The sequence below is a fragment of the Lissotriton helveticus genome, chromosome 5_1, assembly GCF_964261635.1.
Source record: "Lissotriton helveticus chromosome 5_1, aLisHel1.1, whole genome shotgun sequence".
In the NCBI taxonomy this organism is placed as follows: Eukaryota; Metazoa; Chordata; class Amphibia; order Caudata; family Salamandridae; genus Lissotriton; species Lissotriton helveticus.
In genome coordinates, this window is record NC_136065.1 from 2,122,386,541 (window position 1) to 2,122,404,343 (window position 17,803).

Consider the following 17,803-nt stretch of genomic DNA (forward strand, 5'->3'; position numbering starts at 1 on the left):
AACACAGTCTGTCCTCAAACGCCTTTGAAGAAACTGTGGTGCATCACGGAATCTGGGCAACTTCCAGGCGCTGGCTAACTTGCTCATTGTGAGGGGGGGCAAGAGAGGTATATGAATATGATGACTGAAGCCACCCCATCATGACTAGCATTGCAGCTCCATGGCTCAGACAGAATCAGAGAGCCCCATAGGCAGCACCAGGACCAACCTCTGCAACACACTTGACATAGGACAGCTGCCTACAGGCTTCTCGGCCTCTCGGAAACATCTGTGGCCAAAAGTACACTGGGTCAGTGGGCTCGCCCACATGTAGGGTGTCCTCTGGACAGCAGCAGGAACCTGCCCTCTCACACCAATACAAAAATCTGCAAAAACCAGTGACAGGCCTGCAGTTTACACACATCAGGTGGGAAAAATCACCATAAAAGTAGAAAAAAACAGAAAAACAAATGCCAAACAACAGCGAAGCACAATGGATGTTACCGGAGCAAGTACGGAGGACAACCCGAAGCCCACAAGCCCCACGGAGCACCAGCCTGGGACCTCGGGGTCAGGGAAGGCCAAGGAGAAGAAGAGTAGGAAAAGCGGTTCAGTCTGCAGGAAAACAGGACCCTGATAACGGAGGTAGTAGAACACCATCAACAACTGTTCGTCACCTCCACTGTGTCATTGGCAACAAAAAATGGACTATGTCAGTCCACCGTGGACAAGGTGAATGCAGTCGGAGTGCTGAAGAGGACAATTCTCCAAAGTGGCTGTCAGGCAGTATGTAGCACAGTACAACACTCGGAAATAAACACATTCACTGGGGCAACCAGGTGGGCAACCTCTAAGGTAGCTACCTGAGAGCACGCTACATCACCCTCAAAATGAGGTTTGTGTCAGGGGTGATGATGCCTGTTCTTTGATACCAAACAAAATATATTTCGGCTGTACCATACTGGAGCTGCCAATCCCGGGGTTGCCCCGGTGCCAGCTCATGTTATCCTATGGACCACGGATCACATATAGTGTCCTTTAATAGAAAAAGCCACTTTAGGGACATATAAGCTTGCACTGATGAATCCATGCCTTTTATATACTGCACTCTGCCTCTTGAGCTCAGGAGGACTTCGTTAGGGGTCACGGGCATATATTAAGGGAGAGGTGTGGCGCCGCGGCCAGGGCGGCTGACGCTGGAATCTGGGGATCACAGTTCGATCCCTGGCGCAGGCGGCAGATTAGCCCATCACCATGTGACTCTGGGCAATGGCTTGCTTAATATTCCTGACAGACCCCAGTGCCTGGAGACCCTTACGGGTGATTGTTCGCGCTTTACAAATGTGGATTATTATTATTAACTCCTTCTGTGCTCATGACGAGCCCAGCTGGGCTGGGCTCGTCATAACAGCTGTGCGCCGCCCACACGCGATTGATTCCCCGCCTGTGCGGGTGAATTAATCAGTGGGTGGGGTTGTGATGAGCCCAGCTCGTCATGAGCACAGCTCCACTGTGACTCATGACGAGCTGGGCTCATCACGAGCACTGCGTCACCGCGGACCCACCTCCCTCCGCACCGTGGGGGAATTACCCCCGCAGCGAAGGGGTTAACAAGCATTTGCAATGCAATAGGTCTCGCATTTGTGAGCGTTTAAACTGTTGGCATTGTAAATGACTATGGGCCAGATGTAGCTAATTCTATTCTACCGACTCATAAATACCGAATTTTACCTATTCGGTATTTATGAATCGGTAAAATAGAAGGTGGGAGATGTAGGTGAAATCGGTATTTGAAATACCGATTCTTTAATATTCGGTATTTACCGATTCGGTAAATACCGAATCAGTATTTCCTATTGATTTCTATGGGCTGTGAAGCCCATAGGAATCAATGGGAAATACCGATTACACTGCTCCTGCAGACTGCAATGGCAGACCTGCTGTCATCTGTTTACACTGCTCCTGCAGCCTGCAATGGCAGACCTGCTGTCATCTGTTTACACTGCTCCTGCAGCCTGCAATGGCAGACCTGCTGTCATCTGTTTACACTGCTCCTGCAGCCTGCAATGGCAGACCTGCTGTCATCTGTTTGCACTGCTCCTGCAGCCTGCAATGGCAGACCTGCTGTCATCTGTTTACACTGCTCCTGCAGCCTGCAATGGCAGACCTGCTGTCATCTGTTTACACTGCTCCTGCAGCCTGCAATGGCAGACCTGCTGTCATCTGTTTACACTGCTCCTGCAGACTGCAATGGCAGACCTGCTGTCATCTGTTTACACTGCTCCTGCAGCCTGCAATGGCAGACCTGCTGTCATCTGTTTGCACTGCTCCTGCAGCCTGCAATGGCAGACCTGCTGTCATCTGTTTACACTGCTCCTGCAGCCTGCAATGGCAGACCTGCTGTCATCTGTTTACACTGCTCCTGCAGCCTGCAATGGCAGACCTGCTGTCATCTGTTTACACTGCTCCTGCAGCCTGCAACGGCAGACCTGCTGTCATCTGTTTGCACTGCTCCTGCAGCCTGCAACGGCAGACCTGCTGTCATCTGTTTGCACTGCTCCTGCAGCCTGCAATGGCAGACCTGCTGTCATCTGTTTGCACTGCTCCTGCAGCCTGCAATGGCAGACCTGCTGTCATCTGTTTACACTGCTCCTGCAGCCTGCAATGGCAGACCAGCTGTCATCTGTTAACACTGCTCCTGCAGCCTGCAATGGCAGACCTGCTGTCATCTGTTTACACTGCTCCTGCAGCCTGCAATGGCAGACCTGCTGTCATCTGTTTACACTGCTCCTGCAGCCTGCAACGGCAGACCTGCTGTCATCTGTTTACACTGCTCCTGCAGCCTGCAATGGCAGGCATGCTGTCATCTGTTTACTTGTGTAACTCAGGGGGGCACGAAGAGTGCTTCAGACACAGGTGACCCCTTTAACTCCATTGCACTGTGTACCACTGGTACCATATACTAGGGTCTTATAATGGGATTAAATGCAATGCCAATTGGGGTTACTTCATATATATCTGTTTTAGGTAAAGAGCATTAGCACTGTGGCCTGGTTAACATGCTTCAGTGCACTGTCAATGGTCGAAAACCGCATTTAGTCGTGCAAATGAGAGCAAAACGTGGGAGGGCAGCTGCAAAAAGGCCTGTTTTCTTACAGAGGACCACTATCCTATACCCAGAGGCATAGCAAGGGTGCCATGGGCCCAGGTGCAAGAAGGAACCTGGGCCCTTTTGTCACAAGTGGACAGAAAAGTAAAATACTGCCATAATTGGCACCTACAACCTCTGGTGCCGCTGCACCTGCTGCACTGTTGATAGCTACCTCCTTGCCTGTACAATATATTTCTTACTACTCTTCTCTGCCACAGCTCATACTCAGGGTGCTGTGAGGGTGGGCGGAGACACTTAATACTGTCTTGACTAATCCCAGCATAGGGCCAAGGTGCTTCATTTGTGCCGGTGCTTGCCACCGGTGGGCCCCAGCACTCATCTTTGGGGGTCTGACACTCATTTCTCATCATCAGACTTTGACACAGAGGAAACAAGAGAAAGGCAGGAAGAGGAAGATCAGGGTACGAAAACAGAGACAAAGGAAGCAAAGCAGGGATGAAAAAGAACCTGCAAGAGTGAGATACAGAAACAGGAAGTATGAGGTGGTCAATGAAAGAGGTGTGAGGTGGAACAGGACTAGGCAGACTCTGTATCCATGAGATAAAGACATGGTAAGTGCAGGAAAGAGGCGTGAGTTGGAATCAAACCTAGGCAGCCTCATTATTCATGAGATAAAGAGATAGGAACTGTAGGGTGGTGGAAGAAAGAGGCGTGAGGCGAAATACAAGCTAGACAGCCTATTATACTTGAGATAAAGAGATAAGAAGTGTAGGGTGGTGGAAGAAAGCGGCACGAGGTGGAATAAAAACTAGGCAGCCTCGTTATTCATGAGATAAAGAGATAGGAAGTGTAGGGTGGTGGAGAAAGAGGCATGAGGTGGAATCAAGACTAGGTATCATCTGTATTCATGAGATAGACATTAAACATGGGGTGGAGCAAGAAAGAAGCATAGGTTTAAAAATGAAGACTAGATAACCTGGGTAGTCGTGAGATAAAGGTACAGGAAGCAGGGCCGAACTGGGAACAGAAACCAGCCCTGGCACACTGCTCAGCTGGTCTCCCCTCGGATGAGGGGGAGTGCAGCTGAGCAGTTTGCGAGGTGACGGTTTTGGCCGATTTTGTTACAGGGGGCCGATATTGCCAACCCCCGGTAACAGAAATGGCCCCCCAGGGGTCCAAAACCTGCCCCCACCCTAGCGGCCCACCGGGGAAACGCCTGGTGCCTGCTATGGCCAGTCCGGCCCTGACAGGAAGTGTTTATTGGTGGAAGAAATAGGCGTGAGGTGGAATCAAAACTAAGCAGCCTCCTATTCATGAGATAAAGAGATAGGAAGTGTAGGGCGGTGGAAGAAAGAGGCATGAGGTGGAATCAAAACCAGGCAGCCTTGTTATTCATGAGACAAAGAGACAGGAAGCGTAGGGCGTTGCCAGTGAAACAGACAACTTGTGATTATCCTGCGCACATCAGAAGAAGGGCATAAAAAACATGAGGAATAACGTCGGCGAGCCGCTTCCAGAGGCGCAACAAAAACATCAGAGAAAAGACTGTCTGACAACTACAGCACAGCATCTAACACCCTAAAAAAGTGTTAAACAAACGCTGGCATGTACTGAGTTTCAAGGTTCTGAGCTTACAGAAAACATTTGAAAAAGGTGCGACAAGTTTTACTGGCAGGGCTGCCAGTGTGCTCAGGTCTGGATTGCGGGGTGTTTATCTATATATTATGACTAGGGCTCCGGGTTTCATCAATCAATCAATCAAGTCATTTATAGAGCGCACTACTCACCCGTAGGGTCTCAAGGCGCTAGGTGGGGGGGGGGGTGCCGTTACTGCTCGAACAGCCAGGTCTTGAGCTTCTTCCTGAAGGAGAGGTGGTCTTGGGTCAGGCGCAGGTCGGTCGGGAGTGAGTTCCAGGTCTTGGCGGCCAGGTAGGAGAAGGACCTTCCTCCTGTTGTCGCTCTTCGGATACGGGGGACGGCGGCGAGGGCGTGGCTGGTTGATCTGAGGTGGCGCTTGGGAGTGTAGAAGTTGATCCGGTTGTTGAGGTAGCTCGGGCCTTGGTCGTGTAGGGCTTTGTGCGCGTGGGTGAGGAGACGGAAGGTGATTCTTTTGTTGACGGGGAGCCAGTGCAGGTCTCTCAGATGTCCGGAGATGTGGCTGTTTCGTGGGATGTCGAGGATGAGTCTGGCTGAGGCGTTCTGGATCCGCTGGAGTCTCTTCTGGAGCTTGGCGGTGGTTCCGGCGTAGAGGGCGTTGCCGTAGTCCAGTCGGCTAGTGACGAGGGCCTGGGTGACAGTCTTCCTGGTCTCGGTGGGGATCCACCAGAAGATCTTCCGTAGCATGCGTAGGATGTTGAAGCATGACGAGGAGACGGCGTTGACTTGTCTGGTCATGGAGAGGGAGGAGTCCAGGATGAAGCCCAGGTTGCGTGCGTGGTCCGTCGGTTTGGGTGCGGTGCCCAGGGCGGGGGGCCACCAGGAGTCGTCCCAGGCGGAGGGCGAGGAGCCCAGGATGAGGACCTCCGTCTTGTCTGAGTTCAGTTTCAGGCGGCTGGTCGTCATCCATTCGGCTACATCTCTCATCCCTTCGTGCAGGTTGGCTCTGGCGGCGGCGGGGTCGTTGGTCAGGGAGAGGATCAGCTGGGTGTCGTCGGCGTAGGAGATTATGTTGAGGTTGTGTTGGCGTGCGATGGCCGCGAGGGGGCTCATGTAGATGTTGAAGAGGGTGGGGCTCAGCGAGGATCCTTGAGGGACGCCGCAGATGACTTCGGTGGCCTCTGACTTGTACGGTGGTAGGCGGACTCTCTGTGTTCTTCCGTTGAGGAAGGAGGTGATCCATTCCAGTGCCTTCTCCTGGATTCCGATGTTGCCGAGGCGCTGTACTAGGGTGCGGTGGCAGACAGTGTCGAAAGCTGCGGAGAGGTCCAAGAGGATGAGGGCCGCTGTTTCTCCGTTGTCCATCAGGGTTCGGATGTCATCGGTGGCAGCGATGAGGGCGGTCTCGGTGCTGTGGTTCGCTCGGAAGCCAGACTGTGAGGGGTCGAGGGATCCATTCGTCTCGAGGAAGGCGGCCAGCTGTTTGTTGACGGTCTTCTCGATGACTTTGGCCGGGAACGGGAGGAGCGAGATGGGACGGTAATTCTTGAGGTCGGTGGGGTCTGCTGTAGGTTTCTTGAGAAGAGCGCTGAGCTCTGCGTGCTTCCAGCTCTCCGGGAAGGTGGCGGTGTCGAAGGAGGTGTTGATAATGTCCCGCAGGTGGGGTGCGATGACCGCGTCGGCCTTGTTGAAGATGTGGTGAGGGCAGGGGTCAGTCGGAGATCCGGAGTGGACGGAGTTCATTGTGCGGATGGTGTCTTCGGTGCTGATCGGAGTCCAGGTGCGGAGGGTGGTGGTGGGTGGCGTTGTTGCGGTTGTGGCGTGCATTGGTTGGTTGCTGAAGCTGTTGTGTATGTCCGCGATCTTGTTGTGGAAGTAGGACGCGAGGGAGTTGCAGAGGTCTTGCGACGGGGTGATGTCATTGTTTCCGGCGTTGGGGTTGGAGAGCTCTTTCACGATGTTGAAGAGTTCCTTGCAGTTGTGTGCGTTGTTGTCCAGCCGGTCCTTGTATGTATTTTTCTTGGTGGCGCGGATCAGTTGGTGGTGTTTCCGGGTGGCGAGCTTGAGGGTGGTCATGTTGTCCGTAGTTGGTTCCCTTCTCCATACTTTCTCGAGGGCTCGGCAGTTCTTCTTGGAGCTCTTGAGTTCGTCGGTGAACCATGGGGTTTTTCTGCTGCCGGGTCTGCTGGGCGGGGTTCTCAGAGGGGCGAGTTCGTCCGCGCAGTTGTTGATCCACTTCGTGAGGTTGTCGGCGGCCTGGCTGGGGTTCGCTGAGCTGGCGGGAGGGTGCTGGCTCAGGGAAGCGGTGAGCTGGTCGGCTGTGATCTTGTTCCAGCTTCTTCGGGCAACCTGTTGCTGGTGTTGGTGGATCGTCGTTCTTTTGAAGGTGAAGTGGACGCAGCTGTGGTCCGTCCAGTGGAGTCCTGTTGCGTGGCTGAAGGTGACGTCTTTGCTGGATGAGAAGACGGCGTCGAGTGTGTGTCCGGCGAGGTGGGTGGGGGTGGTCACCAGTTGCTTGAGTCCGAGGTTGGCGAGGTTGTCGAGCAGGGTGATGGTGTTGCGGTCGCTGTTGTTCTCCAGGTGGAAGTTGAGGTCCCCCAGGAGGATGTAGTCGGCGGAGGGGAGGGCATGCGGGCTGATGAAGTCGGCGATGTCCTCGCTGAATTGTGTGCGTGGTCCCGGGGGTCGGTAGATCAGGGTGCCTCTGAGGGTGGTCTTCGGGTCGGTGTGGATCTGGAAGTACAGGTGTTCGGCGGTGGTTAGGGTGTCGTCGGTGTTGGTCGTGATGCGGATGGTGTCTCTGTGGATGATGGCGATGCCTCCTCCCGTCTGGTTGGCGGTGCGGTCCCTCCATGTGATCTTGTAGCCCTCTGGGATGGCGATGGCGATGTCGGGCGCTGAGGAGGCGTTCATCCAGGTCTCAGTGAGGAAGGCGACGTCAGGGGCGGTGGTGTCGAGGAGGTTTCAGAGTTCTACGGCGTGTCTGTGGACGGAGCGGGTGTTGAGCAGGATGCACTTGAGGTGGTTGCTGCTGGTGTTCGGCTTGGCGAGTGCTGGTGCCGGGTAAGTCCGGATGCAGGTGAACTTGCAGGCGTGGCAGCTGAAGGGTCCGTGGGTGTGCCTCGGGGAGGCGCGGTGACATCTCGGGATGGCGCCGGTGTTGAGTGCGATGAGTTCGGCGGCGTTGTAGGTTCGTCGGGTCGGCTTCCGTCGGTGGGGGCCAGGGTTCCTGGCACTGGGCGCGGTCCAGGCGCGGACGGGCGCAGACGGGCTTACCTTTGGCGCGCCTTCGGCGCACAATCGGCGCGCCCGCTGCGCGTCAACGCTGCGCGTTCGCACGGTCGCCATATATGGCGAAGTGCGCGGGTGGGCGGAGCAGCTGGGAGGCGGGAGCGGGGAGGGAACAGAAGGAAAAAAGGGGCGGGGTCAGCAGTGGTGGCGGGAAGCGGGGAGCGGGGAGGGACGACGGAGGGCGGCAACAGGCAGGAGAGAACAGGAAAACAGCGGGAGAAACAACAATGTTAACAGATACAGCGGGAAAGACAACAATTATGGCAATGACACTTCTACTTAATCAATACAGAAAAATAAACACCAGGGGCACAGGGAGTTTCATGGTATTTATTCTTTTGCCATTTCCGTCTGAATTTATCCATATTTATTTTTTGCTAATTTTATCTGTATTTATCCATATTTATTTTGAGTTTTGTGGAAAAAGTAAGCTGCAATTAGTCTTTTGCCACATTTATTTAACCTATAAATATGCACTCATGCTTGAATACCTGCCATATTTCAGTGCTGTGAACACATGCAAAAGATAAATCAGTGCACTTATACGAAAATATGCAAATTTCAGTTTCAACCTTGTGCATATCTACTGCTATTAACGCCTCTTTACTATAATTCTTTTCTTTTTTAACCCCCTTATCTATCAATCCACACATTTATTGGCCTGCAAGTCATGGTAGACAGTATTTAGAATTACTCAAAAAGCAACCAATTTCTGTTTTTATCCACATTTAAAAATAAATACAAACAAGAAAATGAATGTTTTCTGTCTGTAGCTATCTGTGAAAATCAGTAAAAACGGAAAACAGGAAGCCTTAATTATGACTAAGGCTCACAGTTTTCAGTTTTTACTGATCTTTACAGATAAATACAGAAAGAAAGCAATGTGTTTTCTGTCTGTATTTGTTTTTAAAAGTGGAGAAATACAGAAAATGGTGCTCCTTGTGAGTGACTATCCATGCTGTCCTTCATGAATTCCAGGCAACAGCTGAGCAGATAGACAGAGCGGGGAGTTAAAAGACTAGATGAGGTGTCCTTAAATACAGGTATATGCGAATATATATTTGTATATAATGATGATACTTACATATGGGTGTAGTGTTTTGTTACATTTGGCTGCTTAATTTGCTAAAACTCCACAGGCATCAAAGTATGAGCGCCTGTTTATCAATTGAATAGATTTAGAAATATACAATTTTACAACTCTATGTATCCTCAAAACACAAAATATATATAGACGAATACAAATAAGATGTCCAACATATAAACATGCTTAAATACAAGCAGAAATATAAAAAAAATATACCATACAACACGGAGCCCTAATTATGACCACTACCAATATCGACCCAATCGGATAACAAATCAAGGACTGACATCCAGTATCGATAATGCGCAGACACCATCTACCGGCAAATGGGACTCCAGATTTCAGGACGGTAATACAGTAAAATATAATGTGTGCAGAGCAGCCCCATTAGCCCCCTATACGTACGTCGGCAGCCCCTGTTGGAGAAGCCAAAGTAGCCGTCGTGGCACCGGTGACAGGATACCCCTTCCACTCCGAGGTGGCAGACGCACTGCCCGGTGATGGCGTGGCACTGGGCACTCTGGGACCCCACAGGATGGCAATCGCAACTGGAGGGGACAAAAAAGTGAATTAACATGTGGTACAGAATAGAGAACACGCACAGGGATGCTTCTCTGCGGTCCTCAGAGCAGAGGTGGCCTTGTCATTGTGATCCTTAAAATGCACTATGTGACACCGGTGTGAAGTGTCAATCAATCAATCAGTCAACCAATCGGCTTGTAAAGTGCGACTGCTCACCTTTTCCACATCTGTGGGGTAAAGGCGTTGATATATTGTCCCATTCCTGATCCCTAAAACGTCCTCTGGACCGCAAAGCTCCACCTATCCCTGAACCTTAAAACCTCTCTTCAACCCAATACCCTACTCATCCTTGAACCCTAACAAAATTCTCCCCACCCCAAAGGTCCATTCATCACTGAACCCTAAATCCCTCGCCACCCATAAGCTCCACCCATCCCTGAATCCTAAAAACCTCGTTTCGACCTATAAACTCAGGCTTTGTAGGCGTGTGTGAGGATCTTGAACCGGCATCTTTTCTGGATGGGAACCAGTGGAGGTTTCTCGGTGAGAAACAAAGTGGGTTTGGTTTGGGAGGTCCTGAAGGAGTTTGGCTGCAGCATTCTGTATTGTCTGGAGTCTTCTGTGGAGCTGGGTGGAGATGTTGTTGTAGAGGGCGTTGCCGTAGTCGAGGTGGCTGGTAACGAGGGCCTGGGTAACGGTCTTTCTGGTGTTGTTTTGGATCCATCTGAAATTCTACGGAGCATGCGAAGTGTGTGGAGGTTTCGGGTGCCTCAGTAGAGGGACTGTTGTATGCTCGCCTGTCATGAATCTCAGCGTATAGACTGCCTGTCGGTGGCTCCCTACTCCAGTATGGGCGTGCCTTAGTGTCTCCCGTTCCAAATCAACGTGTCAATGTCCCCGCTCATCACCGTTCCTGTTTGTGGCCCCCTATTCCTTTCCTAATGCATTCGCTGTCCTTCTTTCTGGGAATTCTAGTGTCTCAATATCCTTGTGTAACCTAAGTGTCTGTGTATAACCCATTTCTCCACTATTAGAGTCCATCTATTTCCTTTCCTAGTGGCTTTCTTCCTCAGCGTCAGTGCTTAATTTGAGCCGGTGCTTTCCAGTGTTCAGCACCAGCATTTAATTGGTTTCCGGTGCTCAGCACCGGCACTTCATTGGTTTCCGGTGCTCAGCACCAGCACCTAATTGTCAACACCATACTTAGAACGGTCTACCACATGGTGGCGCTGTTCATCTAATTCGGAGAGGATCAGAACAACGGTTGTTTAGGAATACAATATACATTAAAGTTGCTAATACCTGGCTCCCCAGCCATTCCTTCAGCTTTGGGGACCTGGAATAAGGACTCCTAACTTTACTACTCCTAAACTGAGAAAAATCCTAAATAGGACTCCTAACTTTACTACTCCTAAACTGAGAAAAATTCTAACTTTAAGACTTTCGGTATTCACAGAAGGCATTTAGGAGTCCTAAAGTTAGGACTCCTAACTTCTGTTAATACCGAAATGAGTAAGTGCCTTCTGTGAATACCAAAATGGTAGTAAGTTTAGGATTTTGTCTTAAGTTAGTTCTGTGAATCGGGCCCCCAAACGTTAGACTGTTAAGACTGTGAAGAGAACATGCAAGTGCAGGCACCCCTCGCTCACACACATTTGCCTGAGGCCCCATTCCTGTCCTTCCTCCAGCACAAGCACCCATCAACCAGTGCTAAAGTTGAGAGTTTTCTTTCCCAGAAGCCTACCTCTGACAGCCAATCCCTGGCTGCATGCCATAAAAGCCGGGTCTGCATTGGCTGCAGTCTCGTCCAATCACGTTTGGGAGGCAAATGCACTGGCCAGTGACAGGATCGCATACCTGCGGATCCCCAGCAGACCCCGCGTGGTAGCAGTTACATGCTAGGGAGGGAAAGGCATTATTAGTGAAATTAATACAATCACAAATAAACACAATACTCACGCATAGCTGCCAAGGTTTGAGATTGCTATGTGTGACATTTTTATATTTTCAGTGCAATTTTGTGACATTTCAACGACGATGAATGACACTTTCTCGTGATCAAAATCAAGCTATGAAGATATGGAAACATATAAATATCATAGATTACGCCCATTTAAGCAACAAGAAAATCTAAGATCTTAAAACTGCTGCAAAGCACCAGAAATGGAAGGGCACTTGGCTGTGAATGTGCCAGGCACTGTGCTTCTTAGCACCTAACACCACCGCCCCCGGCATCTCCAGCCCTCCCTGAGTTCTGAGGCTCTCCCTCTGCCCTACCGTGCCTCTCACACTCCTAAGAGGGTACCCAGGCTGTCGACACACTTTTAGAACTCATGTAGGGTCATGCTACATGTGTGAATGCGTGAGGGGCTCTGCTTCTTACACACACCACTGCCAAAGAGGTCTCTGAAGATTGGAGGGTGTGGCAGAAGAGACCGAGTGGGGGCATTACCCTGTCACCTGAGGGGGGCAGCACATTCTGTGCTCACGGTGAACCATGGCGCTGGCACACTTGGCGGGGTCGGAGATGAGTGAGTCCTCGGGACTCTGAGACCCTGTGTCTGCTCAAGGCACAAGAGGTGGGAGGGGCAAACAATGAGTACGTGAGAGACACAGATATGTAAGGGCAGGGAGGCAGCATGGCTGGGGGTCGGCGACTGCAGCAGGGTGCTACTCTCAGGCCGCGAGACATCCCCTGTGGCAATCATTTTGGTTTCGAAACCAAAGTAGAGAGTTAGGACTACAAGACGGCCGTCTGTGTCCCAAACTATATATTGATAAACAAAAGGAGACGGCCAGGAGCAATTACTGTCTGACGTGTGTAATGTGTCAGCACCTCTAAGGTTTGTTAATAAAACCCTCACACACCAACCTGGTTGGTGTCATGCTTCATCATCGGGTCCCAGCCAGGCGGCCGAATGATACCTGGCTGTGCTGCGACACCAGGTTACAGTGGAGCGGGTTCTTTTGAGGTGATGTGATGTGTGATTAAGTGTGTGAATTTACTATTAAAAATACCTCCAGGATACTGCCTGTTACTTTATTCTTGGAGTTCTGGGGTATGGTTAAAATTCATTAGAGAGTGGATAATATATTACAGACACTATGTGTAGCTGTATGTATCATCAGATGGTCGACATGTTTCAGCCCAAGGGAAAAAATAAGGTGGGCTTTCTTCAGGACCTCTCCAAAATGGTGTATGTAAGTGAGAAATAGTGAGTGGTAAAAAATGACCATGTGAATAGCATTTTCACACTCGCGCTAAGGAGTGTATCTCATACATAGAGGACTGACCGTTTGTGTGTTCTCATAAAAATGTAGAATACCTGTAAGGGAAAATACAAATAGAAACAGTAGCATTAGATGTATGCCTCTAGTGTAGGCGGTGTTCATGCCTCTTTTATCGTCAGTGCTGGCTCATTTCGGTTTGCAATGCCGCCCACCTTAGTCCAGCTGAATGTCCCTGCTGTGAGTCCTGTCTGTCCTGGCAGCCAATGCATAAACCTTTAAGTGTGACAGATGTCCCCGACAATGTCCACTGCACTCTCCCTTGGCTGGGGTTCGCAATATTCAATGTGCCATGGGTGGCGGCCATCATAAGCCCCACAGCGGGGTGGCCCGGCTGCTGCGAGCACTCAACAGCAGACTGCAGCGCTGAGAGCCAAGCGCCACCCACAAACCGGTGAACCCCCATGCCGGCCTTCCTCGCATGCTTACTGTGGTGCTCTGACAGCAGGGACTGACGTCCTCCCGTGGCGCCACCGGCCAATTGTATCAAACAACTTGACCAGGCCCAGGTCTGAAGTCAGACTGTCTGATTCAGAGCTGAGCGGTGCCATGGAATCATCACATGAGGATACACTGTAGCACTGTGAGCCCGCCAGCGGCGCCTTAACTCAGCTGGTGGCGCTTCTAGCCGGCAGGAGCAGCGCGTGCACTCTGCAGCCACAGGTGGTGTGCTGCCACCTGCCACACACTCTGTTCCTTCTGCAGTGACAGCTGACATATGCAGATATGCTTGACAATGCATTTCAGTGCGGTGATGCGGAGTCTAATGCTTGATGCGTGGCACTTGTCAGGCTGCTCACGTCGTGCAACAGTTACAAAGTGACACGTGTTATCGGAACCACAGTTCACTTTCTCCTGCTCGTGCTGTAGTCTGTGGCCGCGCAGTTGTCCTAGGCCTGTTGTTGTAGTCATGACTTCACCTTGTTTGGTTGAAATCTGAATAATTATTGATGGAAAGTGTTATTGATGGAAAGTGTGGGAATGCATCATAATATACAATGACTGAGAAAAAAAAACAGCTGGACCAAAAATGCTCAGACCAGCCTCTCTCTCTTCATCATCCCTCTCACGTCTCTCTCCCCCCTCTTTCCTATCTGTCTCTCTCCTTAAGTCCCTTCCACTCCCTCCTGCCTCCTGTAATTACCGAGGAAGCCACAGGAAGGGACAGAGGCGGCAGCAGCCCCTTGCTGTAGAAAACAGACTCTAGAGCAGGGTTGTATTGGGATCAAACATAGGCCCGGGCACCTTAAAATAAAAGGGTCCCACATTTGCGGATTGCGCCTTTTCGCAAAGCACTGCTTCAGTGTTTTAACGCCTTTGCTGCGGCGGCAATTCCGCCGCAGTGCTAGGGGGGGAGGGTGGGCCGCACGGCGCTCCCATGCTCGTGACGGAACCGCTCCGTCACGAGCCTCGGGCGCGCTGTGCTTGTGACGGAGCGGTTCTGTCACGGCCCCGCCCGCTCAATAGAACGCACCGTGCAGGCGCGAAATCAGCGACGCGCAGGAGCGCGGAGCGGGCCGTGACGGATCCGCTCCGTCACCAGCACAGCGCGACCGAGGCTGGTGACGGAGCGTTTCCGTCACCAGCATGGGAGGGGTTAAGTATTATAAAAAGAAGGAGACTTTCTCTAAAAGTGGCCTGCTTTCTTAACTTTACTGAGATAAAAAACAGGCAAGTGTTGCCAGGACTCTTTGTGCACGGATTAGTTCACAATGGTGAACCACACCTGAATATATGTAAGGCCACTTCTGCCGAGGCCCCCTGTCCCCGCTCAATCTGCGTACATTAATGGGTGCCCGGCGAGAGGCTGGGAGTGACACCTCCGCCCCGTTGGTAAAAGGGAGGTAATGGACGTCCATCTGCCTCCGAAAGGCCGCTCCGGACCTCACTTGGCCACTGGCGGCATCTGAAGAGCACAGACACTGCCCAAATCGGCCACCACGCTGCCCAAAAAAGATGCACACAACTGCAACCCAGATACCAGCCCTTTGCCCAGAGTGGGGTAAAAGAAAAGGCACACAGTCGGACTGGGACAGAAATTAGGCCAGGCATCAAAATAAAAGTGTCCCTGTTAGCGAATCAGATGGCTAAAAAAATAGCCCACATTTGCCAATCGAGCAGTTTGGCACCAACAGCTCTAAATTGCAAGGCACATTCTTTCTACTTGGGGAGGAGGGTGGAAGGGGAGGGTTTTCACCATAAAATGACACTGCAAGGGTGTTTTCTAATGTTGGACGAACAAAGTACCTAGACAAATGTAAAATGATCTTAATTTAGGGGTTTACCAGGGGTTCATGCTCCTAGGCTAAAAGCCTTAGGAAGGAGGGGGGAGTCAACCCATGGCAATGTTGTTTCCGGGAAGCACTGGAATCCCCGCTTATGCAGTGTGCCAAAGCAGGTGGATTCGCAGGAATTTTAGCCCATGCGCTTTATCAAGCAGATAAAGAAAAGGTAGATTTCCCTGAAAAGACTTCGGGCCAGATGTATCAAGCAAATTCGCAGAATTTCGGCCTTTGCAAATGCGAATTTGCTAAATGGAATGTATGAAGCAAAATCTGGTGCACAATAAGGAATCGCAAAATTTGCGATTCCTTATTTCGCAAGTGCATTTAAGGAATCGCAAATTTTGCGATTCCTTAAATGCAATGTATGTAGCAAAAAAAATTAGCAAAATGCCCTTAAGGAATCGCAAATTACCACCAACTTCTAGTTGGTGGTAAGTTGCGAATTCCTTGAAAAATGCACATTTTTGCATTTTTCAAAATGCCATGTGACGCACATGCAAGCCCTTAGGGCATGTATGTGCGCCACATGTGCACCCATGCTTATTTCAGGGGTGCAACAGGGTGTCCTTTGGACACCCCTGCACCCTTGAAATTATTCTCAATTTGCGATTAGCAAATTGTGAATCGCAAATTGAGATTAACTTCCCATTCATTCCTATGGGCCTCTAGGCCCATGGAAATGAATGGGAAAGTATTCCTTAATTGCGATTTGCAATGTGCTAATCGCTATTAAGGAATTTTAAGAAATCGCTAAAAAATAGCGAATTTCTACATACATCCCAATTTGCAATTCCCAAATTTCTAAAAAATCGCTATTTGGGAATCGCAAATGATGGTGATGATACATCTGCCCCTTTGTTTCCGATCCAATAAATGTGAGATGGTGAAAAGTACCTAAAATCTGTCTGAGCATTCAACACTCAAATACAGGTTATGTGACTTCAGATTTCTAGGGGAACAGAAGCAACAAGAGCGGTCCACCCCAAGCCCTATATAATACACCTTATCTTGTTACACCCCCTGTCCTTCAAACCACTGTCATGTTGTGCAGCGCTGCACGGGTGCTATTAAAAACCGGTACGTGGAAGAACAAAAGAAACAGAGGGACAGAAAGAAGACAGGCAATGAGAGGGGAATTAGAGAGACGACAGAAGACACCCAGTGACATCCTACTCGCAAGAGACTGCTGAGAGCAGAGAGCAGGGGGCTGGACAGGTCTGAGAGCCGGCGGAGAGGGGGTATCGCCACAACGGAGAGAAACCTGGAAAGAATGAGGAAGTGACGCCGTCCCCAGAGTTTCGTTGTCCCAGGCTCGGCCCCTCCCACACACACACCTGCACTTCAAGCGCTGATGACCACTTTCGGCTTCGCAAAAACAACAGTTGATGGACAGAATGCAGAACAATTGTCATACATTCACCCCAGTACAGAGATCTGGGCCTAAATCCATCGTGTTTTTGCACTCCACACCACCCCACTTCAGACATGGCCATATGCAAATCAGTCTTGACCCTGTGCCTCATGGGAACAGTCCAGCCTGAACTGCCAAGCCATGTCTTTCCTGGACCAGAATTAAGCATCCTAGGACCGGTTTCTGGCTATCAGCCGTCTTCAGCCAGGATAGCTTGACTCCAGTGGTGTGGAGAGCATAGGACTCACGTCTGAGCCCACACCGCACCCTATGCAAGTCACCAGAGGCGCAACTAGAACCAAATTTCGGGGGGGGGGCTAAATCTTTAATCAATTGGTAGAGTGGAGCTGCAGGGGCTCTTTGAAGGGGTGAAACAACAGCAAGGCTTCATTAACATGTAATTGGTCTTTTAAAGACCTGTGAAGTGCTCGGGTGCGGCTGTGTGTGTGCCCGGGAAGTTGTCTCATCCCGCCTGCCACACGCGATGGGGGGGGTGAAGCCCTTTCAGTCCAATTGGTGTTGCCAGGACCGGACTGGCCGTAGCGGGCACCGGGCAATCCCCCGGTGCACCGCACGGGTGAGAGGCCGGTTCGAGGCCCCTGGGGGCCGTTTTTGTTACAGGGCCGCTGCATGAAACCTTCAGTAAAGAAAAGAAGGAATCGAGGCGCTGTGCAGGGGCGGGCTGAAGACCTGGAGTCACCAAGGTCACCGTGTGCGACAGTCACCGCAGCCGCCGTCCTAATTAAACAAGGCACTCCTTGCCGCTCTGGCTTAAGAAAAGGGAAATAAACAGGACAAACCTGGGCTGCGGAGAAAGGGACAAACAGATGTTACAGCAAGGAGAGGTACGGGCAGTCACGCAATGGTGGGTATGCAGGGGGTGCGGAGTGTTCCGCAGAGTACAGGTTCCTCCCGGAAAATGATCGCTTAGTGCCGCCCCTCCCTCTGCCACTGGCACAGGGCGTTCCGGTGCTGCTTCTGGGCCTGCAGCCGCGACCCTAACCAAAGATGGACAGCGCTGGGTCTCCTTGGCTTAGTCACGTAATGCTAGCAGCGCAGACGTATATAATGTCAGCCAGAGGCGCAACTAGAGTCAAATTTCGGGGGGGGGGGCTAAGAAAAAACTTCGGGGGGGGCTGAACCTTTAATAAGTAGGCAGAGTGGAGCTGCAGGGCCTCCAACAAGGGGTTAAACAACAGCAAGGCCTAATTAACATTCAAATGGTCTTTTAA

The 17,803-nt window shown here is 51.0% G+C and overlaps 1 protein-coding gene across 1 annotated transcript in view; it reads right to left on the reverse strand.

Annotated features, from left to right (window-relative positions):
* LAMC3 (laminin subunit gamma 3) overlaps positions 1–17,803 on the reverse strand; it is a 702,649-nt gene that overhangs the window by 92,951 nt on the left and 591,895 nt on the right. Inside the window, exons 15-16 of the mRNA XM_078646208.1 lie at positions 11,332–11,485; positions 9,471–9,613 (exon numbers count right to left, since the gene is read on the reverse strand). Of these exons, the coding sequence (XP_078502334.1) occupies positions 9,471–9,613; positions 11,332–11,485 (297 nt within the window). The remainder of the gene's footprint in view (positions 1–9,470; positions 9,614–11,331; positions 11,486–17,803) is intronic.